The 27,981-nt window shown below is 42.9% G+C and overlaps 3 protein-coding genes across 5 annotated transcripts in view; 2 read left to right on the plus strand and 1 right to left on the minus strand.

The window, feature by feature from the left end:
- The window catches only part of LOC144602290 (galanin peptides-like), a 411,360-nt gene that overhangs the window by 97,604 nt on the left and 285,775 nt on the right, over nucleotides 1–27,981 (plus strand). The window lies entirely within an intron of this gene.
- gtf2h1 (general transcription factor IIH, polypeptide 1) overlaps nucleotides 1–27,981 on the minus strand; it is a 58,755-nt gene that overhangs the window by 13,350 nt on the left and 17,424 nt on the right. For all 3 annotated transcript variants that reach the window (XM_078415197.1, XM_078415195.1, XM_078415194.1), the window contains 9 exons: nucleotides 26,925–27,101; nucleotides 22,197–22,398; nucleotides 21,155–21,317; nucleotides 20,408–20,501; nucleotides 20,065–20,217; nucleotides 15,189–15,268; nucleotides 3,322–3,443; nucleotides 1,163–1,250; nucleotides 500–588 (listed from right to left, as the gene is read on the minus strand). In XM_078415197.1, coding sequence (XP_078271323.1) covers nucleotides 500–588; nucleotides 1,163–1,250; nucleotides 3,322–3,443; nucleotides 15,189–15,268; nucleotides 20,065–20,217; nucleotides 20,408–20,501; nucleotides 21,155–21,317; nucleotides 22,197–22,398; nucleotides 26,925–27,078 — 1,145 coding nt within the window. In that variant the 5' untranslated portion in view covers nucleotides 27,079–27,101. The remainder of the gene's footprint in view (nucleotides 1–499; nucleotides 589–1,162; nucleotides 1,251–3,321; nucleotides 3,444–15,188; nucleotides 15,269–20,064; nucleotides 20,218–20,407; nucleotides 20,502–21,154; nucleotides 21,318–22,196; nucleotides 22,399–26,924; nucleotides 27,102–27,981) is intronic.
- LOC144602282 (uncharacterized) lies at nucleotides 8,310–11,078 on the plus strand. Its single transcript, XM_078415193.1, has 2 exons — nucleotides 8,310–9,098; nucleotides 9,944–11,078. Exons 1-2 carry the CDS (start codon nucleotides 8,325–8,327, stop codon nucleotides 9,986–9,988), a joined length of 819 nt encoding a protein of 272 aa, XP_078271319.1. The 5' UTR covers nucleotides 8,310–8,324; the 3' UTR covers nucleotides 9,989–11,078.

Below are 27,981 nucleotides of genomic sequence, written 5' to 3' on the forward strand. Positions count from 1 at the left end.
GAGGATGGAAGAGCCTCTGCTGCCAGCCACAGAGAAAATTAATGTTAACTTATTCTCCTCTTTGAAAGGAGGACAGAAGATTTATGGTTTTCCTTCCCCAAAAGCTACCACATTTATTTTAAGAATATAATTCAACTTATTCCCCTAACACTGTTTGTGGAAGACAAATCTTTCATCAATCCAGAAATGATACTTTAATATTGCCCACATTGTAAGAAATTTTTAATTAGACATCTTGAAGTTTTTTTCCATTCAGTTCCTTATTCTGGTCCCAGACTGTGTACCTTGCCTCGGAAAAAAAACAATCAAGTCCCAATATATACTGGAAATATCACAACACAGTGCAAGGTTGAAAGAACCAATTTGGACCCTTCTAAAGAATGTGCAATGTACATTACAGACTCAGTTTTAATGTCAGTGCCTACATTTTTTGCATTCTGTGTTTAATTTGATGACAAATTTAGATCATGCCATCCAATAACCAAAATCAAAACCCTACCTGTCAGCCTTCTTCAAATTTAGTGCTACAGTCTTCCTTGAGTTCTTTTCTCCCAGGTCTTCATATTCTATGGCTTCCTGTAACTTCACCTTTGCAAAAGAAAATCTCCAACAATCAAACTGCATCATACTTGCCCAGTCTGAAGAAGGGTCTCGACCTGAAACGTCACCCATTCCTTCTCTCCAGAGATACTGCCTGTCCCACTGAGTTACTCCAGCAATTTGTGTCTACCTTCATACTTGCCCATCCTCGTGCTGTGCTCTTTTACATCAATACACCCAACCCCACTTTGCTGCTATCTCCACAGATCCCTCTTGGTTGAACTAAATGACCATCAATTAGGAGAAGGAGCTTGTCCTATATTTCCTTTCTAGTAGAAATGTCAAAGTTCACTATGATGTTCCTTCTACTGCCACAACCAATTTCAAAAGACTGGGAATCAAACAACGGACTATCCTTATCTGTGAGACTTGGTTTCTCATTAGTATAAATTATCAGATGACAGGGACCATATTCAGTTGTCTTGGTCTCCTGTTGTTGGTTGCCATCTAGACCACTCATTACCACAGACCCATATTTGTTCTGTTTAATCAATATTTTACATGCTTTAGAATGGCGCATTCCTCGATTTTATGTACTTCTCGGCTTTTGCTTTATCCTCACCTTTTTGACTGGAGGCAGGAAACAATCAGAATCTCGCGAATTACCATCAGTGCTGCTGTTCTCGCTATTTTGATCATTGTGCATTTCCCTGCGAAGAAGAGACAATAAGGAATTACACAAGTGCCCTTCCTCTGATCTCATATTCACCCCTCATCTATCATTAGCAACTGTTCAATCAATAACCAATGGAGCATTAATGCCAGAAACCTGCATTTCAAATAGAAAAAGTTGTAATTTGCTTGTTTGCTGTGTCAATTTGATAAACTTGCCATGTGTGATAATGTAGCCACAGTAACATAATTAGGAAAAAAAAATACAAAACTCAGCGAGTCAGGCAGCATCTCTGAAGAACATTGATCGGTGACATTTCGGGTCCCGTGATCTTAACCCACCAAGTTACTACAGCACTGTCGTTTTTGCTAAAGCAGCATCTGCAATTCAATTGCATGTCAACGTAATTAAGTTGCCACACCATCAATCAAACTTGGTAATCACATTACCGTGGCACAATTTACATGCAATAATCTTTTATTCACTGCAATTTTATAGACAGATTTTCGTTGGAGATTTTTGCTGTAGTTTATTTCTATTTCCTCTGCTCTTTTAATATTGTTCATCGAGTAAAATGACTTACTTTGCTGAAATCTAAGATGGAATGTACTGTTTTTGCTTGGATGGATACAGCTAACTTTCAAGAGACCCGACGCCATTCAGGATAAAGATAACTAATAACTGCCACTCCATACTCCACCCTAAACATTCATTCAGTTGAACACCAGCACATGGTAAATGCAGCATTTACCATCTAGAAAATCTAGTTACTTGCCCAGCATGTTCCAATAGCACCTCCTCCAAACCTGCAACGTCTACAAACAAGAAGGGAAAGGGCAGCAAAAGCAGGGTAGAAACACCACCACCTGCATGTTCATCTCCAAGTTTCATGCCACCCAGAACTGAAAATATAATCAGTTGTCCTTCATCACCACTCGTTCTAAATCCTGGAACACCCTACCAACAACTCCGAGGAAGTACCTTCTGCAGATGACTGTTGTGGTTCATGGAGTAGCTACCCACCAATTTTCTCACAGGCACTTGGACATGATGGAAGCATATAAAATATGAGAGGCATACGCAGTAGATAGTCAGAGTCTTTTTCCACCCAGAGTGGAAATGTCACATACTACAAGGCATAGGATAAAGTTTTTTTGGAGATTTGCGAGACAAGTTTTATCTTTTAACACAGAGGGCAGTGGGTCCTGGAACATGATACCAAGGTAGGAGATAGCAGCAGATACAATGGCAACATTCAGGAGGCACATGAATATAGGCTATTGACCATGTGTGGCCAGATGGAATCAGTTTAGATCAGCATCATGTTCTGCTCATACATGGTGGGCCAAAGGGCCCGTTCCAGTGCTGCACCGGTCTATGTTCTGGAACAAAGAACAGCACAAGAGGTCATCAAGCCCACAACATCTGTGCTAATAACAAATCTTATTTGCCTGAATATAATCCACATCCCTCCATTTGTTGCATATCCATATGCCTGTCCAAAAGTCTCTTAAAAGTCACTATCGAATCTGCCTCAACCACCGCCCCAGCAAACTCACCACCCCCTATGTTTTAAAAAAAACGCATCACATCTGCTGTAAACTTTGCCCCTCTCCCCCCCCCTAAAGCTAGGCCCTCTAGATATTTCCACCCAGTCCATTTGACTGTCCATTCTATCTATGCCTATACAATTTATGGTTGATAGGTTAACTGGTTGCCAAATAAGGGATGTTTGAACACAGGTAACATAGTGGCACAGCAGATAGAGCCACTGCCTCACAGCTCCAAAGATTCAAGTTTGATCCTGACCAAGGGGGATGTCTGTGTGGTGTTTGCACGTTCTCCCTGCGACCACTTGGGTCTCCTCCAGGCACTCCAGCTTCCTCCTACATCCCATAGACATGCAGGTTTGTATGTTAATTGGCCTCTGTAAATTGTCCCTTTTGTCACAGTGTCAAACATGTCATAGAAAATACAATGTTGATGACAAGGGCTTGAGTGTTATGTTGGTCCATTCAGTTTTAACAAGGTTGGGCAGGCTTGGAAATTGTGTCAAAAAGGGGAACAGAGTTTTGAGGAAGTTAAAATTAAACTGTATTTATACATACTGTTTACGGAGAACAGCTGCTAGCACCATGGCACTGTGATGATTGAAGCGACGGATTATAGCAGCATTGCTGCTCTCCTTATTAGATTTGGAGGAAGACTGTGCCGATGATGATCCATAACCCTGTGAATGATAAATTTGCACGTCTTGTTTTATTTGGTGTAAACTCAAAATTAACCAAATCTACATTGACATAGAATTTTCCCCTTACCCCAAACAAAGTTCAACAACCATGAGCAAACATGCACAAATACTAGAATACATTGTCCAATTTAATCCTGCATGCACACAAGCATACATTTTTCCTGAGTACACACTGCTTTAAATGTGACACACATGTGAATCTATGCTATTAGCTGGTATAGTCAATTAGAGATATTATATTTTGTTGTAGTAAAGATGGTTTCTTGTGTTGTTTTAGCTAATATAAAATGGATGCTTATTTTAGTGGAAAGCAGTAAGATGGATGCTTGTGGCAGAAATGTTATCCTTGGGAACAGAATGTGTTTGTCCCTTTACGAGTGATAAGGAGTGTACAGAAGAGATGGGCTATTGTCCTCTCCCACTCTGTCTGACTGCGAGTACTGTGTATTGAAACAGTAAAGCAAGGTCATGCAGCTGCGAGATTGCTCGTCTATATAGATAAGAAAGTTTCTTTCTTAGTAGCAACTCCTTATTTGGGTGCGTGTGAAAGGAGGAAAAGTTTGAATCCACGCTAGGTAAATTGATGCGTTTCTCTAAATACATGTGACTTATATTAATGGTTTGGTTTTTGAGCATGTGACCTGTATCAATGATTGTGTCTTCTCTGTAACCATAGTAATTGTATTAGATGTGTAATTGGTCATTGTATTAGATGTGTAATTGGTCCTTGATTTCTTTTTGTCACACCTCTCTTTTCTGTATAAAAAAGTAAACAATCGTGGAGAAGTTGTTCTTCCCCTCTCCTGAGTTGAGGTCTCTTCAGACACTAGTGTTGTGTCTGGAGATCTTCTCGGGAAGAACCCCATGGTGGAATAAATCTGATGTGCTAATCCAGTATCACGTGTGATTATTCAGACTGAAGGTAAAGAATTTGATTTAACATTTGGTGGCAGCGGTGGGATTTCAAAAGACAATTACCACGAGTTCGCGGCCAAGGAGCTGAGAAGTTTCGGAGGCAGGGAGAGGAATTGGGCCCCCGATGCAAGTGGTTTGTTTTACTGCATCGGTTTCCTCTGATCTGTCGTCTAATGACGAATTGGCCATTCGCTAACTCTTGTGTGATATCTTGACGAAATCAGGTCAGTCTGGTGAATACTGGAAGCGGCAGATATTTTGGTCAGTGATTGGTATCACTGGAAGTCGACTATAATTAACTGATATCGGTATCAATACCACTGGGTCAGGTTTCAGTCCTGAGAGAGTGGGACGCTGTTCAGGTTTCAGTCCTGAAAGCGTGGGTTACAGTCGCTGTAAGGTTGGGTCCGATTGTGTGTATGAAAGTGTTGTGGGTGTATTAAGATTTGTGACGCCGATTGTGTGTATGAAAGTGTTGTGGGGTGTATTAAGATTTGTGACGTTTGGTACGCGACTGTGTAATTTGTGTCATTGCAACGCACTGTGTTGAATTATCAGCCAGCAAGATGGGTAATCGTTTAGATACTACAACTGAATCAAACAGTGCTTTGCAAATCTTATGTAAACGGTATCCTGACAAAGCGGAGCAATTAAGACAATTGTCGGGGGAGTTAAACAAGAAATTAGGGGATGACTTTTGGCCATTAGGAGGAATAAAGGTTCTAGATGATGTTAAGAAGGTTCAGGACATAATTTGGAAGAGTAATAGGAGTACTGTGGCTAAGGAACTTATTGCCCTGTGGAAACAGTATTGTCAAGAATTAAGGGAAGCTTCAGTGTTGGCAAGTTGGCAGGATAATGCTTTGAAATTGGGAATAGGAATTATTGAAGGGGGAGTGACTAAATCAACCGGAGTGTTAAAGAAAGAATGTGCTCATAAAAAACATTTGAAACAGAAGTGTGGTAAGACCCTAAGTGGGTCTGGGGGTATTGATGTAAGTAGGATATGTAATCCGATGGTTGACCTTGCCCTGGAAGGGGGAGACGACGATGATGACTTGGATGAGTGGAATATTAGAACTAGCAGGGTGCCCCAGAAGCCCACTGCACCCGCCACTTCACTACATATATCTGCCCATGCGCCGATATCCCAAATGTCTGGCAGCCCTGATTCTCAGCCGCTAGCAATCACAACCCAGGTGAATAATGCCACAGAAGGTCAGGGAACGAGCCAGCAGCTGGGTTCACAGCATACATCTCCTGTAGCTTCTCATACCAGGAATAAGACTAAAAATAATCGGGTATCGATCTCACTACCACCACTTAAAATGTCTGGATCAAGAAGACAACGAAGAAATCAGAGGCAAATGTTTCAGATTTATAGTGATAATAGTAGTGAGGATTCTGAGGACGACCCGTTATCCCTGAGGTCTGATTATGATGATGAAAACCCTATTGTATATAAATCAACATCCCGTCAATTTCCGGTCAGGCAAATGCCCAATCCTGCCTTTAACCCAGCAGTTCAGGTGGGCGTTAATAATCTTCAGACTTTGGGAGTTTTCTTTCCTTGGAAGCCTAGCGATTTAATGGCAATTTTGGCCAGAATGCCCGCCCACTCCTACTCGAGGCCCGCCCTACACTCCCCAGAGACAAAGTTTCAGCGAGGGGAGGGGAGGCAGAAAAGGAGGGGCAAGCGTCTGCTTTAACTGCGGCCAGCAGGGCCATTGGAAAAATGAGTGCCCCTCTCTCAGACATGGAGCAGAGGGGGGAGAGGGACCCGTGCAAGGATACCGGGGAGGTTGGCAGGGAAATAGGGGACAAGGAGGACATGGGCATGCGACCTATTCCCAGGATAACCCCTTTCCCCAGTACTGACTGTCGAACCTCGTGGTAAACGGGTCTCAATCAGACAAAGAGCCCGTTCTATCACTGATGGTTAAAGGAAGCTGGCATCGTTTTTTAGTGGACACTGGGGCATCCATGTCCTCAGTCCAGTCTGAACTCAACCTCCCTGAATCAGAAAGGACACAAAGCTTGTCTGGATTCCAGGGGCAAGCACGACAGTATCCGATATCTAAACCAGTTGACGTAACATTTCAAAATGAATCTGTGAGACATCAGTTTGTGATTACCACTGGACTAGACTGCAATCTTATGGCAAGAGATCTGCTATGTGCCTTTCAATTAAGCCTCGAGTGTGGAGATGAAGGAATCACTGTAAAACCATGGGCCCCTAGGAGACAATGTTATGCCTCTACTACTCCTCAATGGTGGACTCTGGATTTGAAGGATCAATCCCCTTCTCATGTTACCCTAGCTTATGACCAAAGCGGAGGGGACATGGAATTAGAGACTTTCTACAAGGGGCATGAGGGGAGCGAGTGGAATGTGGTGATCAGAGCCCTGGTCACGGGACCACAGGGAGAGGCGGAATGTGTAGAGGTCCCTTTGGAACTATGGAAGCAATCTCCTATGGTAGCCCCACACATCACAAGGAAAGTGAACTTTCCGTACCATGCGAAGGATTTGGGACCCATGGTAAAGCGAGTGGTTGAACAGGCTGATCCAAATCACTGGAAGAAGCAGTCCTTGCCAGATGACTGTACTATTCTATTCTATCAATCTCCAAAAGTAGTCGTATCACATTTGCATCATCATGTTGGGAGAGAGGTACAAGAATATGTGGATCCGCAGGTGTGGGCAGAGGACCCCACGCAGGTGGGATGTGTTCAAATCACTCCCATCAAAGTTACCTTGCAAAAGGACGCCGTGCTGCCGTCTATCCAACAGTATCCGTTAAAGCAACAAGCAATACTGAGCATTGATAAATTAATCAAAGGATTACTGAAGCAGGGAATCCTTGTTAAGTGTCACTCTCCATGTAACACGCCCATACTGGCAGTTCCGAAACCAGGGAAGCCGGACCAGTACAGGCTAGTGCAGGATTTACGATCTATCAATGCTATTGTACAATCATTACATGCATTAGTACCAAATCCAGCTCACATTCTAGCCCAGATCCCGGCACAAGCAAAAATCTTTGCAGTTGTTGATCTCCAGCACGCTTTCTTTTCTTTACCACTGCACTCAACAAGCCAATACCTCTTCGCTTTTACTTATAATGGGCAACAGTATACATGGACCCGATTGCCCCAAGGGTTCGTTAATTCCCCAACACTGTTCTCTAGGTGCCTGCAGGAGCAGTTGCAAGGGTTAACTTTCAGACACGGCTCCACTCTAGTTCAGTATGTGGATGATCTACTAGTAGCTAGCCCTGACGAGCAGAGCAACCAAGAAGACACGACCCAGTTGCTCAATTATTTGGCCTCACTAGGATACGTAGTATCCCAATCTAAGGTGTTGGTGGCTCAGAAGAAAATTAAGTTTCTTGGTGTAATGCTTTCAGCAACCGAAAGGAGTCTGGAGGAAAGCAGAATTGAACCGATCTGCCAGTTCCCAATACCTCGGAATGCAAAACAAATGAGACAATGGTTGGGAATGGTGAATTACTGCCGACAGTGGATACCTAATATCACCATGGAAACTAAACGACTGACACCATATAGCAGTATGGAGGGGGAGTTTCAGCTCGATCCAGATGCCCAGAAGGCGTTTGAAAACCTAAAGGCAGCCTTGGCACAAGCACCAGCCTTGGGGAGGCCCCTTTATGACAGACCTTTCCAGCTGTACTGTACAATCCTCACTGACTGCTCAACTGCCGTTCTCACTCAAAAACATGGGGATAAGCATCGGCCAGTGGCTTATTACTCCTCTAAGTTAGACCCAGTGGCACTAGGACACCCGGTATGCACTCAAATCCTGACGGCTATATATAACAGTTTACAATCGGCTGCTAATCTGACTCTACAACAAGATATTACCGTCCACAGTTCACATTCAGTGACAGCACTCCTAGGTCAGCTACAAACCCAGCATCTTACCATGGCCAGACAAAATAGGTATGAGATATATTTACTGAACAATCCCAGATTGCAGTTTAAGTATTGTACTACCATCAACCCAGCATGCTTTCTTACCGAACCACCCCAGGAACAGATGGACCCAGGACATGACTGCCTATTCATAATTAAAGAAAATACTTCGGTTCGGGAAGATTTATCAGATGTTGCAATGTTGGATCCTGATATAACAATGTACGTAGATGGTAGTGCATCTGTCAGTCCGTATGGGAGGAAACTTTCTGGATACGCAATCATAAATCAGGATAACAAGACGCTGGAGTCAGCAGCTTTTGAGTCTACATATTCTGCCCAGCAAGCTGAACTGTTTGCTTTAATACGAGCTTGCATCTTGGGGAAGGACTCAAAAATCAATGTTTATACAGACTCACGATATGCTTTCGGAGTGGTCCATGATTTTGGACAATTGTGGAAAAACAGAGGATTCCTGACTTCTGCAGGAACACAGATATCTCACCAAAAACTAGTATCAGATTTGTTACGAGCCCTTATGTTACCAAAACAGATTTCTGTTATAAAATGTACAGCTCACACGACAGGCCGTACACCAGTTGATGTAGGGAACCGATGCGCAGACCAGGAAGCTAAAGAGGCATCCCGGGGACAGCGGGTGGTTGTGCCTAAAATGATGAGCCAGACTAAAAGCTCAAATAAAAGCAAGTCTCCCTCGGAAAGGCCAATGCCAACCATCCAAGACGTCTTTAAATTACAGGAGGACGCTCCTGACCGGGATAAGGTACTGTGGAAACAGCTCGGGTGTACAGTTGATTGTGAATCTAAACTGTGGATCACCCCTGCTGGACAGGCTTGTATGTCAGATGATTTAGCAATGTGGGTTATTGAATGTATACACTTTGCAACGCATTGCGGCGCTAAAGCAATCAGTGATACGCTCCTAGCCACATGGTGGCATCCACGTTTGCAACCTCTGGCTCAAGGTGTTAGCAATCGTTGCCTGATTTGTCAGCAACATAATCCAGGAAAGGGTGTACCTTGTGAGATGGGCCAAACACCATTGCCCACGGGTCCCTTTGAGACCCTCCAAATGGACTACATTGAATTGGGAAGATGTCAGTGTTATAAATATGTATTAGTAATTGTAGATGTTTTTAGTAAATGGATTGAGGCTTACCCGACAAGGGATAATAAAGCCTCTACAGTGGTGAAAGTGTTAATGAGAGAAATTATTCCCAGGTATGGAATTCCAAATCGCTTAAGTTCAGACAACGGCCCTCATTTCGTGGGTCAAATAAATAAGGAATTCTGTACCCAGATGGGTATCCAGCAGCAGTTACATTGCGCCTACAGACCACAGGCTGCTGGATTGGTTGAAAGGGTTAACCAAACCTTGAAAAATAAATTGGCTAAACTACAGGCTGAAACGGGAACTACATGGCTCAAATTACTTCCCGTGGCCCTGTTTCAGATACGTACTACCCCGGCTGGGGAAGCACGGCTGAGTCCTGCTGAAATTATTTACGGCAGACCTCTCAGAACCCCATGGGACCAGAATGTTCCAAAGACTGTCCACTTTCACCACATGGCAACGGAGATGACTAACTATATTTTATCGTTAACCAGGGCGTTAAGAGACCTACATTCCAGGGTACGAGCGGCGTACGTTGAACTCCCACCTTTAATCACTCGGTCTAAAATTAAACCAGGTGTTAATGTGATGATCAAGAATTGGACGAGGAAGGGGTTGGATGCTCGATGGGAAGGACCCTACCAGGTTCTTCTCACAACCCCAACAGCAGCTAAAGTGGAAGGGAGAAATGCATGGATCCATCTTCACCACTGTAAAATTGTCAATATTGAACCTGAAACCTAATTACTAACCGTTTTCTTAAGAAAATTCTCTTCAGAATAGATGGATCATCTTACAATGAAAGTGCACCTGGTGATCATCTGTTTTAAAGCCTTACTGATTCCGGGAATGATGAAGGAAAGAATGTGCAGGCCGAACCAGCCTAACCACGTGCACCACCTGTGTCAAGGAGATGTACTCCAATGCGATGATGATAACCCGGAGGGATTTGGACAATGGAATGTCAGTCGAATGAAAGATTGCAATGGACTTTTGAGGCATCTTCACTTTTCATTACTGTTGAAGGACCATCATCATAAAATGTTACCTTGTTTTAGGACTAAGTGTAAATTTGATTATGCATGCCAAAGTATGGAAGGTAGATTTCCCATGGAACTATGTCGGGTCTCTCCACTACAGAGACGTAAGCGTGATCTCAAGTTTCTCAGAGGAGTCCCAGGAGGTAACTTATTTCTCCAAGCTCACTCAGCTATGTACTCCCCACAGTCAGTTGTTTGTTACCCATCCATGACCTCAGTACAGGCACTATTCAGCATAAAACCAGAATGGGACCCTCTAAAGTACCTTACATGTGATAATTGGAGGGAAAAAGCCAAAATAAAGGCGCCAAAACCTATCCACTTCATTTATGAACCTTTTACTGCCCCGCCTGCTATTTGTCTTCCGTTACCAAAGGATAATTCACATTCACGGGACGTATGTTTGGTCGCGGATATCGCCAAACCGTGCAAATTCACACCCAACGATGACCTCAGGTCATATGAGAATTGTTTCCACCAGGAAAAGGAGGGATGCGTATATGTTAATAACCCGAGCAACATCACATGCTTGATGTCGTTTTGTGATAACAGGACGTGTCAGGTCAAAGACGGTCAAGGGAAATGTAAATGTCACCACTATACCTGTGTTCCTCTTGCCATGGGAATCCAACTAATCTGTGGATTCTGCAATAGAACGCATGTGATGGTGGGAAACTATACGTTCCCACTTACCCAGATGACTAAGGAAAGAGGTGGCAGGGATGCGCGATGGTTCTCTGAACAGTTTAGGGATTGGATAGAGGGAGGTGAATTAAACATGTATTCGATATGTTATGGCACATTGTTTTTAACGAATTCAAACCTTTTCTTTTTCTATAATGGTACAGCCACTAATGTCCTGAATCCACCGTTTCCGAGACAAGTGGCGATCGGAACCATAATTCCTATGACAATACCCTGTCCCTCCCAGTGGGTCTCTCATCAAAGGTTGGTGACTAAAGCTGTTTCGAAAAATTTTGTTCAAAGTGGAAGAATCCCACTTCTCTGGGAACATATGGGAGCTCTGTGGTATACGGATGGACGAGCTCCTTTAGTCTAGGCTTCATTGGAGGGTATTTGGCTGTCAATAATCGTAATTACCTCATTTGTGGTCTCACTATCATGGGTAATGCAACCACGGGGGCCCTAGACATGATTACCCAGGGACTTACTGAACTTAGGCTTTTTACTATGCAGAACAGATATGCCCTAGATTATTTGTTGGCTCGAGAAGGTGGTGTTTGTGCTATAGTGAAAGGTAGGTGCATGATGGGAGTTAGGGATCAGACAAAGAATATTACTCGTTATATCACAAAGATAAGAGAGCAAATGGATAACATGAAGGAATCGACTAGTTGGGGTGATTGGGGTTTCGGAGGCTGGTCAGACAAATTGATTAATATGGCATTGTACCTGGGAATTTTAATTATTTGTATATTTGTGGGGTTGGCTATTCTGAAATGTGTATTGAGGAAAATGCAGACGGCGTTAGAAAGTATTGGTGCTTCAAAAATGTTAGTGGTAAGACAAATTGAATTGAATGATACGAAGACTGAGGATATTGATGGTGTGGAGGAAGAGTGTGAACGACTAGGAAGGGTATTAGATTAGGAGGTAACAACAAAGGGGAAGTTGAAGTGGTTTGGAGATGTGTGGAGTTTGGAACTAAAAGGGTTAAGGTGAAGTAGGCAAGAAGCAGTTCATGTAAGAGATATTGTAGCAGGGAGCAGTTTTCTGGTGTCAGGGGTCATTGATTAGAAGTTGAAGTTTGATTTGATTAGAAGTTTGATTTGATTAGAAGTTGAAGTTTGATTTGATTAGAAGGTTGAAGTTTGATTTGATTAGAAGTTGAAGTTTGATTTGATTAGAAGGTTGAAGTTTGATTTGATTAGAAGGTTGAAGTTTGATTTGATTAGAAGTTGAAGTTTGATTTGATTAGAAGGTTGAAGTTTGATTTGATTGGAAGGTTGAAGTTTGATTTGAAGTTTGATTTGATTAGAAGGTTGAAGAATGTTTGATTAGAAGGTTGAAGAATGTTTGATTAGAAGGTTGAAGTTTGATTTGATTAGAAAGTTGAAGTTTGATTTGATTAGAAGGTTGAAGTTTGATTTGATTAGAAGGTTGAAGTTCGATTTGATTAGAAGGTTGAAGTTCGATTTGATTAGAAGGTTGAAGTTTGATTTGATTGGAAGGTTGAAGTTTGATTTGATTAGAAGGTTGAAGTTTGATTTGATTAGAAGGTTGAAGTTTGATTTGATTAGAAGGTTGAAGTTTGATTTGATTAGAAGGTTGAAGTTCGATTTGATTGGAAGGTTGAAGTTTGATTTGAAGTTTGATTTGATTAGAAGGTTGAAGAATGTTTGATTAGAAGGTTGAAGTTTGATTTGATTAGAAGGTTGAAGTTTGATTTGATTAGAAGTTGAAGTTTGATTTGATTAGAAGGTTGAAGTTTGATTTGATTGGAAGGTTGAAGTTTGATTTGAAGTTTGATTTGATTAGAAGGTTGAAGAATGTTTGATTAGAAGGTTGAAGAATGTTTGATTAGAAGGTTGAAGTTTGATTTGATTAGAAGGTTGAAGTTTGATTTGATTAGAAGTTGAAGTTTGATTTGATTAGAAGGTTGAAGTTTGATTTGATTAGAAGGTTGAAGTTCGATTTGATTAGAAGGTTGAAGTTCGATTTGATTAGAAGGTTGAAGTTTGATTTGATTGGAAGGTTGAAGTTTGATTTGATTAGAAGGTTGAAGTTTGATTTGATTAGAAGTTGAAGTTTGATTTGATTAGAAGTTGAAGTTTGATTTGATTAGAAGTTGAAGTTTGATTTGATTAGAAGTTGAAGTTTGATTTGATTATATTTTGAAGTTTGATTTGATTATATTTTGAAGTTTGATTGATTATATTTAGAAGTTTGAAGTTAGAAGTTTGATTTAATTATATTTTGAAGTTTGATATGATTATATTTAGAGGGTTGGTTGTACTTAGTTTGTTTCTATCCACCTGAGGTAATATGAAGGCGTTGTTTTACTCTTGAAGTGTTTAAGGTGATTTATTGTTTTAAGCTTTGATAGTTATCATAGAATGATAAAAGGAGGGAATGTGAATCTATGCTATTAGCTGGTATAGTCAATTAGAGATATTATATTTTGTTGTAGTAAAGATGGTTTCTTGTGTTGTTTTAGCTAATATAAAATGGATGCTTATTTTAGTGGAAAGCAGTAAGATGGATGCTTGTGGCAGAAATGTTATCCTTGGGAACAGAATGTGTTTGTCCCTTTACGAGTGATAAGGAGTGTACAGAAGAGATGGGCTATTGTCCTCTCCCACTCTGTCTGACTGCGAGTACTGTGTATTGAAACAGTAAAGCAAGGTCATGCAGCTGCGAGATTGCTCGTCTATATAGATAAGAAAGTTTCTTTCTTAGTAGCAACTCCTTATTTGGGTGCGTGTGAAAGGAGGAAAAGTTTGAATCCACGCTAGGTAAATTGATGCGTTTCTCTAAATACATGTGACTTATATTAATGGTTTGGTTTTTGAGCATGTGACCTGTATCAATGATTGTGTCTTCTCTGTAACCATAGTAATTGTATTAGATGTGTAATTGGTCATTGTATTAGATGTGTAATTGGTCCTTGATTTCTTTTTGTCACACCTCTCTTTTCTGTATAAAAAAGTAAACAATCGTGGAGAAGTTGTTCTTCCCCTCTCCTGAGTTGAGGTCTCTTCAGACACTAGTGTTGTGTCTGGAGATCTTCTCGGGAAGAACCCCATGGTGGAATAAATCTGATGTGCTAATCCAGTATCACGTGTGATTATTCAGACTGAAGGTAAAGAATTTGATTTAACACACATAATCAAGCACGAAATGTACACACAAATGGCATTACATTTAGAATTTACTAACAAAATTTCAGCAGCTTGGGGTCTTGTCGGAAGTTAATTAAAATATTGAGTTAAATCAAAATTAATGCGGGGTTAAATTCCTACGACAATAATGTTAAAGGCAAATGATCTCTCACCTATCATTCCAACATGGAACAATGGAAAGTTGTTTTACTGTCCCACAGATCATCCAAACTCATCAAGCCAGGACAGCCTATTTAACCGAGGTCAAGAGTAGCTCAATGAACCTCCAACATCACTTCATGAAGGCAAATCTTTGGACAGTTATCTTTTGGGCCAGCTAATTCCAACTCCATTCTCCTGGGCACGGAGAGGTGGGAAAGGTTTATTGTTCCCAAATTCCTTATATTGCCAAGAATATCCACCAACCAAGTGATTGCCTAACTGTAATCACAATTTAGACCTGCATATCAAGATGGGTCTCAACCTTTTGTCAGTTATGGTCAACACAAATGTAATTAATTAAATGGCCACATCTGCAATTCCTCTACCTTGCATTTTAGTTTATCACCAATAATGAGCTTACAAGCCATATAACAGCATTTAAAACATTTGGACAGGTGCATGGTTATTAAGGGTTTATAGGGATATGGGCCAAACGCAGGTAGGCGAGACTAATGTAGATAGGGTATCTTGGTTGGCATGGGCAAGTTGGGCCAAAGGGCTCATTTCATGCTGTATGACAATGACCATTGCACCTACTAAAACTGATGAGTTTCATAAAGTGTATGGCTGTCAACTGGATACAGTACAAAATGATTATGGATCCTCTCAATCCACTGACAGGATACAATGCTCACCTCACCCAGTGATTTGTCCTCCAGCGCCGTCAAGTCCACTAAAGGGTTGTTCACTCCCTGACTAAGCAGAGTCTTCAAACCTGACCAAAGAAAAATATTACACCATCCTCTCTCAGATATAGTGCAAATGGTATTAAAAACAGCACTAATGCAGAGTAAAATTGGTATAGCTAAAATGACTGATCATTTTAAAAGGATACCCACAAGGGCCCAAGTGCCAGTAGCCTGGTGATAATGAATTCCTGCATAAACTAATTCACAAGCATGATAGCACAACAATCAGAAAATTCCTGTCAGAAAGCAGCAGCAAGGATGTCTAATGAGTTTTAAACAACACAGCTTTGTCCAATCCCCCCCAAAGATGCTGCCTGACCGGCTGAGATCCTCCAGCACTGTGTTTTGCAATAATATATTATACATCTGTACATTTAACAAGTTGACGATTATTGGGGGAGTCCTGTGCAGGCATGTGAGTGAGGTAAAAAAAGAGGAAAGAGCCGAGCGCTTGCGCTCAATGGGGGTCAAAAAATCGGAACTTTTTTGAAAATTTATACACAAAATTACCAGTTTCACGCCTCTTTTTGTGCATTTCAGAGTAAAAACAGACATTACAAAATAATGTGAATATGTTACTGATAACATTTAAGTAAAGTCGCACATTAATTGATAATCAACCCAAAAAGGTGGTAATTGGCATTTCTGCTGTGTTTTATATTTTAACCCTGTCTTAATTTACTTATACAATCTTGCACTTAAATTTAATATTTATTCATTACAGTGCCACCACTGATTTTCTGGCACTCTTGGTTCCAGAGCTTTGTTGGTTTATCCAGCAGGCCAAGGAAGTCGGCTATGGGGATAGATGTGCTGGCACCAGCTGGGCTGGAGTTTCAGAGCCCCGGCTGCAGGTTGCAAATTCAACCCACCGATCGGCCATGGAAGTCCTGATGAGGTCGAGATTGGCTGCTTTGCCCAGCTGCAGATCAACCATATTAGATCGTCTTCATTATATCTATCACCACACTTATTATGCATGCTGCACATTATACATGTGATCCAGTCCGGATCTTCATCCCTACCTGGACTATGTAAACTGCCTTCCACCGTCTCACAGCAGACTTGATGCTGACTATGGAGACGATAGCATGCAATGTTTCCTTTGCTTGTGTTACAATAAAAACTGAGTTGTTACTTCTGTGTATGGGTTTGATTTAACAACATGGTGTCAGAGGTTTTGGACCCTCTCCTCACCTCCCAATAGTCAATAGTCGTTTATTTGTCACATACACATAAATGTGTAGTGAAATGAAACATTACCCGCAGTTGAACAATAAGACCAATAAGAATAATCAATAAAAATGCAATAACACATACAATCACAACTAACACCAAACAAAAAGAAACATCCATCACAGTGAGTCTCCTTCAGTCCCTCCTCACTGTGATGGAAGGCCAAAATGTCTTTTTTCTCTTCCCTGCCGTCTTCTCCCGCGGTCAGGCTGTTGGAGTTGCCACGTCGGGGCGGTCGGGGCTCCCAATATTGAAGCCCCCGCTGGACGGTGAAAGGTCCACGGCCTATTTCAGGCCGCCCCGGACGGTGAAAGGTCCGCGGCGGGCCGACCCAAGCCACGCGATTCGGGGCGGGCGAACACGCTGCCTCTGCCGCTGCCGGAGCTCCCGATGTCGGCCCCCACCCAGGGGCCTGCGGGCTTCCGACATCCACGCGGCCCGCACCGGAGCCTCCGGAGACGAATCGCAGCCGCTCCCGCAGCATCCGCAGGCAGCCAGCGCTGCAGGTGGTGAGTCCGGGCCGCGGGCTCTGCGAACCAGAGCCTCAGGTGGTCCCAGGTGCATGGCCGGTGGTAGGCCGCAACGGGAACGGAGACACGACACAGAAACAAAGTTCGCGTCTCCGTTCGGGAGAGAGAAATTTACAGTTCCCGTTCCCTCCCTCCCCCCCCCCCCAAACATAACATACAAACCCTACACCATATTAAAACTACAATTCAGACAAAAACAACCTAGTTTGGTTCCGGTTTATTTTAGCTATTTTTTTCTCGTTCTGTTTGTTATCTCGCTATGGCTGCTGCGTTTCGCAAGCCCAATCCGCTCGTATTTGATGGCGACCTCGCTGAACGCTGGTGCATCTTCGAAGAGGACTTCAACGTATATATCCGTGCAGCACATCATGCTGCACCACCAGAAATTTGTGCGTCTATCCTCCTCAACTTGGCTGGTACAGAAGCCATTCGACGTGCACACCGGTTCCACTATGTTCCAGCCCAGTTGGATCCCGCGGGCATTCAGATCGTCTCAGCAGTCTATAGACGATCCAGCCTGCCTACTGAACAAGTTCAGACAGCTGTGTGAGCTACGCACCAATCTCGTAATGGAATGCCACAGATTTTTGTGTGCAGCCAGATGCAAGGTGAGTCAGCTCTTTAAAAAACATTGCTAGCCGATGCGCATTCAAAAACTTGTGCGACAGTCTCATTCGTGTCAGGCTGGTATATGCTATTCTTAATGACAAGGTGCAGGATGAACTTACATGTGATGCAGACCTCACACTGGAAAGGGCTGAGAATCGCTATCGTGTTGCAGAGTTGACAAACTCGCACACTAAGACTCTTGGACCATGTCCTCATTCTGCTTATGATATAAATGTTACCGGGCTCAGCGCCAGCCTTCCGAATTGCCCAGCAGATACTATGCCGGATTCATCGATAAATGTGGGAACTGTGGAGGTTCGCATGTGGGAATTCGTGAACAATGCCCTGCTTTTGGAAAAAATTGCAATTACTGTAAACGCAGAAATCACTTCATCCGTTGCTGTCGTTCTCGAGGGAATGGAGTTGAGACAAAGCAATCTGTGCACCTGCTACACCCAGAACATTCCCACGCAACTCCTACAGCATGCCCTGTGCCTAACGAGCCTGACTTCCTTGCTATCGATGGACTGAACATCAACATACATTCCTTGTCGGACCTGTCTGGTAAACATCTCGATCCCATGGTAAACATCTCGATCCCATGGTCACCCTCCTCATTAACAGAATGAATGTTACTGCTAAACTTGATACTGGGGCTCATTGCAACATTCCACCCTTATCTAAGCACAGGATTCGGAATGCCAAGGGCATCAAACAAACCACGACCTCGCTGCTTCCCTTTGGAGGGGGTACTATCAAACCTGTTGGAACAATCGAGTTACAGTGCCATCTAGCTCAGTATCCAATCTGAGTTTTTTGTTGTCCGGGAGAAAGTGACTCCTCTGCTAGGCATTGGTGCCTGTAACGACCTAGGCTTGGTCACCTTTGATTCGGCGGTCCATCAACTGTCTCCCACACATGGCTCCACCCAACAGTTCCTCTCACAATACGGAGATCTTTTCAACATCCAGCTCAGCAAGCTTCCTATCAAGTGCACAATCACGACCGACCCAGAGGTCCTGCCAGTTGTCCGTCCCTCCCACCGGATTCCCCATGCTATGCAGGATCGCGTACAAAATGAACTCAGCAGGATGTAGCTCTGGGTGTGATTGCCCCTGTTGCTGAGCCATCGGACTGGGTCTCAACCATGGTTGTAGCAACCAAAAAGAACAACCAAAAAGACCAAGGAAGAAATAAGGATTTGCATCAATCCCAGGGACTGGAACACTGCCATCAAATGACCACACTATCCTATGCGTACAGTGGAAGACATCACAGCGCAGCTGGGCAAGGCAACAGTATTCTCCGTCCTCGATGCGAAGCGTTCCTTCTGGCAAATTCCGTTGGATCACAACTCTTCCAAGCTAATCACTTTCAGTACACCTTTTGGACGTTACAAATTTCTGCGAATGCCATTCGGCATAAGCTCGGCAAGAGAAGTATTGCAGCGCACCATGGAACAACGGTTTGCAGGTTACCCATGCTCAATTATTGATGATGACATCCTCGTTGCCGGACAAAATGTCCAAGAACACGACGCACACTTAAAGAGAGATATTAGATCGCCTTCACTATATCTATCACCACACTTATTATGCATGCTGCACATTCCACGTGTGATCCAGTCCGGATCTTCATCCCTACCTGGACTATGTAAACTGCCTTCCACCGTCACACAGCAGACTTGATGCTGACTACGGAGACGATAGCATGTAATGTTTCCTCCGCTTGTGTTACAATAAAAACTATGAGTTGTTACTTCTGTGCATTTAGAACTGAGATGAGGAAAAACATTTTCAGTCAGAGAGTTATGAATCTGTGGAATTCTCTGTCTCAGAAGGCAGTGGAGGCCAATTCTCTGAATGCATTCAAGAGAGAGCTAGATAGAGCTCTTAAGGATAGCAGAGTCAGGGGGTATGGGGAGAAGGCAGAAACGGGGTACTGATTGAGAACGATCAGCCATGATCACATTGAATGGCGGTGCTGGCTCGAAGGGCCGAATGGCCTCCTCCTGCAGCTATTGTCTATTGTATGGGTTAGATTTAACAACACCAGCCTAGGTGCCATTTCTTTTCGGGGAGACTTCCAGGGCACGGGGGATTTCTCGCGGAACCCCTAGTGACCTCTAGCGGAACCCTAGTGTTCATTACAAGTCTATACATAGTTTTTTTTTCCTTTTTTTTCGTATCCGATAACTCCGTTTATTTGGCAAAGTGAAAAACGCGGAAATCAAGCAAAAAGCACGTAAAATGGATTTTAAAAACGCAGAAATCCGCGGAAACGTCACATGCCTGCTTGTGCCCCTCCTGGCATCATCCTGCACACAACCCCAATGAGATTTTTCGCACTTGTCCCATTCCTTTTCCCCCACTTGCAGGCATCTATATTCAGCCCTGTGTCATTATCTAGTGAAGCCTCTGGTTTTGAATTGGGAATTCAAAGCTCACCTTTCTCATCAATCCTGGCACATTCAGAGAAGAGATCCTTCGAGCCTGCGTTGTTGATCCTGTCCCGGTGGAAGTAATGAGACTGAAAGAAGCGCGTCCAAAATTCCTTCTCTGTCATATCGTGAGGAACATTCTCTGCATATTTTTGTTTCACTGTCAAACAAAAAAAACACAAATCCTATATTCAAACTTTGGTGTCTGAAGATGACAGCATGACTATCAAAAAATCCTGCCGGAAAAGAAAGCATCAATCAGAAACTGATTTCTCTGCAGCCAAGATTAACATGAGGTTACTTCACTTGCCTGAACAAATTCATAAACCTTTTGTTGATATGATATTTACCTGCAGGGTATGTCCTAAATATTGACTCGATGATGTCAGAGGTCAGATTATACCGGAGGCCATTGCATCCATCAGTCTGAGGTCGGATATCCGCCTACAAGCAGGAAATGCTTCATTTGATACTGTAATAAACATTCTCTAATGATTATTTCAAATTCTCCCTCCTTTACAAGAGAATTACAAATAGTGAACCTTCTTCATTTCTCATCAGAATATGGAACATGCTCGTCTATTTGCTTGTCTATGTTTTTCACACCCTAGATAGACATAAAGTGCTGGAGTAACTCAGCCGGTCAGGCGGTATCTCTGAAGAAAAGGAATAGGCAACATTTTGGCTCAAAACCCGATTTCAGACTCCTGAGTCTGAAGAAGAGTTAGGACCCGAAACATCGCCTATTCCTTTTCTCCAGAGATACTGACTGACCCGCTGAGTTATTCCACCAATTTATGTCTATCTTCTGTGTAAACCAGCATCTGCAGTTCCTTCCCACACCCGAGCCTTGACATTACCTTACATTTACTCTCCTCCTCAACAAATGTCTTTACCAAACATACTCCCATTCTCTCCTCTGCCATACCACCACCTACCACTCACCTCAACATAAATGCTCACACTCATGCTTTCCTCATCACAAGCAATCCTTCCCCACTGTGGATATTTCCACTTTTTTCACATCACAAAGCAATATCAAGGAAAGCCTTGATTGCGATAGCATGTCTAACACAAAGAAGACAATAAACACTCACCAGGAATGCAGCAGAAATTCCAATATCTTGCTTGCTGTTGGAAACAGAGTTATCCACAGAATTCCCAGTCAGACGATTGGCCCAGAATTCCTCAGCACTGATTACCTGGCTCACAACCAAATCTTTATAGAGTTGGAAGAGAACTGGGTCCTCCTGCAGCATTCTAGAACATAGATGGAGAGTGACAGTAAGAGAGATGTAACAGTTCCTCTCTAATTTTTAGTTAATTGGTTAAAATGACAATCGTGAATTATTCGAGGTCAAACTGATGTTTCATGTAGCTCACTATTGAAACAGCACATTGGAATTTGTGCAGCATTTCCACGCTGGTAAAAAATGTTGAAAAAAACTTTTTGTACTTAAAAGCTGAGAATGCAATACCCAAGATATTTTTCTCATTACTTCTCACAATCAAAGGACAAAATCTCCTTCTGAATGAAGCAGCAATCAGGTTGCACTATTTCCAGTTTAGCATTTGTATTCTGTGCTCACAATGTGATCTCCTCTACTTTGTAGGAGACAAACACAGAATGCAGAACTTCTCCTTCCAGTATGAAAGGGTGACTGAGATAACCAGCTTTTCCTATTTGTAACTGAATTTACCAGTTCTGACATTAGGGCAACTCAGCTTTTTTCTCAAAAAATGCTACCTGATGTGTTGGGTATTTTCTGCATGGTCTTACTTCAATGTTTCGTCAACTACTGTAGTTGACATCTCAGTTCCAATGCTTTTTTTTACAATGCTAATTCAATTTCCTCTACATGTACTCCTTTAAGAGATCTGTTACAATTAACAAGCATCTATTTCCCTATCAAAAGCAATTTCATCAACTGGACGACCTTGGCTCAGACCTACCACAAACATTCCCTTTACCCTTTTCACAAATTAAAACACGCTTGTTTTCACTATTTTCCAGGTATAATGATCATTGGTCCAAACTTTTTAGCATTCCTCTCACTGTCTATTGCAATGCTGACCTGATGAAGATCGCCACAATAGCGTGTGTTCATTTTATACTTTAGCTTCTTTCCCTGCTGGTACCTGTTTTTTTCCTCTAGTTCCTTGTTTGCTTTTTTCTTGAACTTAGGCAGCAACTGTTGGAGCAAGTCTTTAGCAGCATCGCGGTCTTTGGCTGCACCATTAGCGCTGTTCTCGTTGGTGAAATGGAAGATTGTGGTGTCACCCGTATGCAAGATCAACTGAAGCTGCACTTTAGCTTTGCCTTCAGGGCTGATCTTCTGACCTGGAATATTATTTTCGTATACAAGAAATTATTACAACAGTTCAGTTTATTGATCTAAAGGAGGAACTGTAAATTAAATAGTGATACATTTCTACACATGTTTAAAAAAAATGTTTTTTGATGGTGAAGTAGGGTCCTGACCCAAAATGTTTATGCGGCACAAAAAAAACACACAATATCCTTAATACAGCAAGGTACAACATTCCTTTTTCAATCTTCCTCTATCTCCACTCGTTACGAAACTATTCCTTTTCCACCCTTCCTTTACTTTTCCTCACTCGGAGGGAAGGGGAGGGTTTCCATCACAACTCCCTGCACCCCATCCTCTCCTTGGGACTTCTACATTTTCCAGCTTCTTCATTCATAATGCCTGGCCATCACTCTCTGCTCCACCTTCCCATAGGCTCAAACTACACTCTGCAATCCCACCATCAAGGCATCAGGGTGCTTCAGTTCCTTATGTCTCCATCCCTGCTCTCAGCCTCACCACAACACCCCATCCATCATCTAGTACATCCGGGTCTGATGTATAAAATTAAGAGCACATGGATTTAGGATATTTATAGGCAGAGGCCTCACCTTTGTTCCCCTCCGCCCCCACCTCAACGAGTTCCGGGTCCGCCACAATGTGGAGCACTTCTTCCGTCGCCTCCGCCTCTGAGCCTTTTTCCATGGGAATGAGTCCTCACCCCTTCTCCCGTCTCTAGCAGAACCCCTCCTCTTGGACTCCCCCAGCTGGCCATCTACCTTTTCATTACCAACTGCTGGCGGGACATCAACCGCTTCAAATTTTCCACTCTCCTGACTTACTCTAACCTCTCCCCTCCTGAACGTACAGCCCTCCGCTCATTCTGCAGCAACCCCAACTTAGTTATCAAACCCGCTGACAAGGGAGGTGCCGTGGTCGTCTGGCGCGCTGACCTCTACCGGACTTAGGCCAGACGACAACTCTCAAACACCTCCTCCTACTTATGCTTGGACCACGACCCCACTGACGAGCACCAGACCATAATTTCTAACACTATCACTGATCTTACCACTTCCAGCTCTCTGCCCTCTAATGCCGCCAACCTTATCGTTCCCCAGCCCCGCACGGCCCGATTTTAACCTTCTCCCTAAAATCCACAAACAGAACTGCCCTGGCAGACCCATTGTTTCTGCCTGTTCATGTCCCACCGAATTCATTTCCACCTACCTCGACTCCATCCTATCCCCCCTGGTCCAATCCCTCCATACCTATGTCCAAGACACCTCACATGGTCTCCGTCTCCTCAATTACATTGACGACTCCAATGGTGCTACCTCTTGTACCCATGCAGAACTCACTGACCTCATCAATTTCACCACAAATTTCCATCCTGCTCCGAAATATACTTGGACCATCTCGACATCTCCCTAGCGTTTCTGGATCTCACCATCTCCATCACAGGAGACAGATTAGTGACCGACATTACTACAAACCTCCTGATTCCTATAGCTATCTTGATTACACTTCTTCCCACCCTGTTTCCTGTAAAAACTCTATCCCCTACCAATTCCTCCGTCTACGCCACATATGCGCCCAGGAAGAGGTGTTCCATACTAGGGCATTAGCGATGTCCTCATTCTTTATGAAACTGGGGTTCCCCTCTTCCATCATAGATGAGGCTCTCACTAGGCTCTCCTCTATATCCCGCAGCTCTGCTCTTGCTCCCCCTCTCCCCATTCGTAACAAGGATAGAGTCCCCCTTGTCCTCACCTTCCACCCCATCAGCCGTCGTATTCAACAAATTATCCTCCGACATTTCGGCGACCTCCAACGGGATCCCACCACTGGCCACATCTTCCCATCTCCACACCTTTCTGCTTTCCGCAGAGACCGTTCCCTCCGTAACTCCCTTGTCCACTCGACTCTTCCCACCCACACCACCCCCTCCCCAGGTACTTTCTCCTGCAACCGCAGGAGATGCAACACCTGTCCCTTTACCTCCACCCTCGACTCCATCCAAGGACCCAAACAGTCTTTCCAGGTGAGGCAGAGGTTCACCTGCACCTCCTTCAACCTCATCTATTGTATCCGCTGTTCCAGATGTCAACTTCTCTACATTGGCGAGACTAATGCGCAGGTTCGGCGATCTTTTGCTCAACACCTCCGCTCAGTCCGCCTTAACCAATCTGATCTCCCGGTTGGTCAGCACTTCAACACCCCCTCCCAATCTGACCTTTCTGTCCTGGGTCTCCTCCATTGTCATAGTGAGGCCCAGCACAAATTGGAGGAACAGCATCTCATATTTCACATGTGCAGTTTACACCCCAGCGGTATGAACATTGACTTCTCTAACTTCAGATAGTTCCTCTGTCCCTCTCTTTCCCCTCCCAGTTCTCCCACTAGTCTTCCTGTCTCCTACTACATCCTATCTTTGTCCCACCCCCTCCCCTGACATCAGTCTGAAGAAGGGTCTCGACCCGAAACGTCACCCATTCCTTCTCTCCAGAGCTGCTGCCTGACCCACTAAGTTACTCCAGCATTTTGTGTCACCCTTATTGGATAGATGATTGCTTGACAGTCAGGAAATGGTAGTCTTTTTCAGTTAGAAATATAAAGCCACTTTCCTCTTTCATCCTCAAAATTCCAAATCAAGATTAGAACTGCAAGCTGGATCAAAGGTAAATATTGGAATGAAAGTGGCATTGATTAAACAAGAGTCTGACATATTTAGGTCAGTTTCATGAAAGGTTCATGTCATAGTCTAGAGAAGTTTAACATAAAGGGAAGAAAACTACCCATACTGATGTAGGGTCTTCACCCGAAACATCAACTAATCTCTCCCTCCACAGATGCTGCCTGACCCACTGAAGCAGAATTTTGTTTTGCTCCAGATTCCAGCATTTGCAGTTTCTTGTGTCCAGTTGCCTAATTTTTTTCAATAAAAGACTAATATCATCAATCTACAGGCAGTTTTGATCTAATGTGAATTTCCATAACACAAATTGGATGGAACACGATTGATGAATTAGGGAACACTATTTACATTAGGTAGGCCAAATGGTCAGAATGCAGTTTTCATCGAGAACTACAAAACCATTTGTTATTTTGGAAATTGACATGCAGAAAAAAGTTGTCTTGGATTTAAACAGTTTAGCGGGAGGAAAAATGCATTTCAATGTAACCTCCCTGCAGTAATCGAACATCATTGCTATTTTAACGACTGTTGGAATCAACAACTAATTGGTTCTACTGACACATATAACGATACTCTATTAAGCAATATAACATACAACCTTTAGTATTTTTAGGCTAAAAATAAACTTATTGCTATTGAAAATACTTATTTTGTGTAAATCCCACAGGAAAAATGATTTTTATTGCAACACTGAATCCCCTTACCACATATTACCACCCAAATGTCCGCATCCCATTTCACCCATTAACACAATTCTATTTATAATGCAATTATTCATAATATGAAGTTTCTTAGGAATGTAATTATCACTATAGCAGAACTACATGGACAGTGAGAATCTGGAATACAGCCTCTATCGTAAACTTATCTGGTTTATCTAAACTGTTATCCACTTTGGTGGTAAGAATAAGAAGGCAGAGTATTATCTGAATAGTGTCAAGTTAGGGAAAGGGGACGTACAACGAGATCTGGGTGTCCTAGTGCATCAGTCACTGAAAGGAAGCATGCAGGTACAGCAGGCAGTGAAGAAAGCCAATGGAATGTTGGCCTTCATAACAAGAGGAGTTGAGTATAGGAGCAAAGAGGTCCTTCTGCAGTTGTACAGGGCCCTAGTGAGACCTCACCTGGAGTACTGTGTGCAGTTTTGGTCTCCAAATTTGAGGAAGGATATTCTTGCTATTGAGGGCGTGCCACGTAGGTTTACTAGGTTAATTCCTGGAATGGCGGGACTGTCATATGTTGAAAGACTGGAGTGACGAGGCTTGTATACACTGGAATTTAGAAGGATGAGAGGGGATCTTATCGAAACGTATTAGATTATTAAGGGGTTGGACACGTTAGAGGCAGGAAACATGTTCCCATTGTTGGGGGAGTCCAGAACAAGGGGCCACAGTTTAAGAATAAGGGGTAGGCCATTTAGAACTGAGATGAGGAAAAACTTTTTCAGTCAGAGAGTTGTTAATCTGTGGAATTCTCTGCCTCAGAAGGCAGTGGAGGCCAATTCTCTGAGGATAGCGGAGTTAGGGGGTATGGGGAAAAGGTAGGAACGGGGTACTGATTGAGAATGATCAGCCATGATCACATTGAATGGCGGTGCTGGCTCGAAGGGCTGAATGGCATCCTCCTGCACCTATTGTCTATTGCAAAACTTCATTCAGTACTGCTCTGGAGTGAGATTTTTTTTTAAAACATCCCATACATCCAAGCCTGAAAGCCTGTTTTAGTACAAATTATAATAGAATTTGGACCAGTTTGATATCATGTCCCGATGCTTTAGGCTGACCATTGTAACTACATTTGGACCTAACTGAACTCAGATTAAATACTGTCAATCAGACCAATCACTCTGATCAAAGTACTTACAGCGGATGTCTGCATACATGTGACTAATGACAAACCGATCCTTCCCTTCTGGTGTCCAGGCCACTCGCTCTGCCATCAAGTATAGGGCCCCATCCTGTTTTTTATGCCGTACTTTTTTCACAATCAGCAGAACCTCTTCTGATGAAGTGGCCATGATGTATGGTGTGCGAGTGAGTTCTGCAAAGTAAACACAAAGGTGCCACCTCTTCATATGAAATCATGAAAGAACTGAGTCTTTAACTTTTCATCTATCATTATCTACTCACCTCACACTTTTTGTCCTTTCATCTCTGACCTTTGTCTAACCATCAGTCAAAAACTTCCCTCAACTGCATTCACCTATCATTTTCCAGGTTTTGTCCCATCCCCACCTCTCTTCCAGCTTTCCTTCCCCCACTACAATCAGCCCAAAGAACGGTCCTGTCCTGAAACATCACCCATCCATATTCTCAAGAGATGCTGCCTGACCTGCTGAGTTCCTCTAGCACTGTGCATCTTTAACTCCATGTTTTGCACACAACTCTGTTTAATTCACAGATCTCTGCCCTGTGTCTTTGGCGAGACAGATTTCCAGTTCAGTACCCACTGCAACAGAATTAGTGATGGTGATTCACAATTTTTCAAAAATCAAAAGCACATAAGGAGGTCCACTAATGAGCAACATGTTTTAACAATACATAACTGGACATTGTTGAGTCGCATTAATAAAGCAAAAATGGCATAATTGGCCAAAGCAAGACTTTATTAACAATGTTAAAATATCCACAGTTTTAGTCATTAAAACAGTTTATTTTGCAGGTTCCGCACAATAATTTCTGATATGATGCCTTGCAAGAAGAGTTAGGAAATACCTGGCATTTTTATGCATGTCGCCAGACGTCAAAAGTCAGAAAGAACAAGTCACAGCTTCAACATGATTTTTAATCCAATTGCATAATTTGTATTTATTGAGAATCAGTGCAGAGAAGGCATGCCGGCAAAATACAACAAAATATCATGGCTCACTGCCATTGTTTTGTAAACTGTTCATGATCAAAGCAAAGTAGACACAAAATGC

The sequence above is a fragment of the Rhinoraja longicauda genome, chromosome 18, assembly GCF_053455715.1.
Source record: "Rhinoraja longicauda isolate Sanriku21f chromosome 18, sRhiLon1.1, whole genome shotgun sequence".
NCBI lineage: Eukaryota > Metazoa > Chordata > Chondrichthyes > Rajiformes > Arhynchobatidae > Rhinoraja > Rhinoraja longicauda.

Coding starts and splice junctions, on each gene's coding strand:
- LOC144602282 (XM_078415193.1), top strand. CDS start 8,325: ATGGCCAGACAAAATAGGTATGAGATATATTTACTGAACAATCCCAGA. Junction 9,099..9,943: donor ACGCTCCTGACCGGGATAAG/GTACTGTGGAAA, acceptor ATCGTTAACCAG/GGCGTTAAGAGACCTACATT.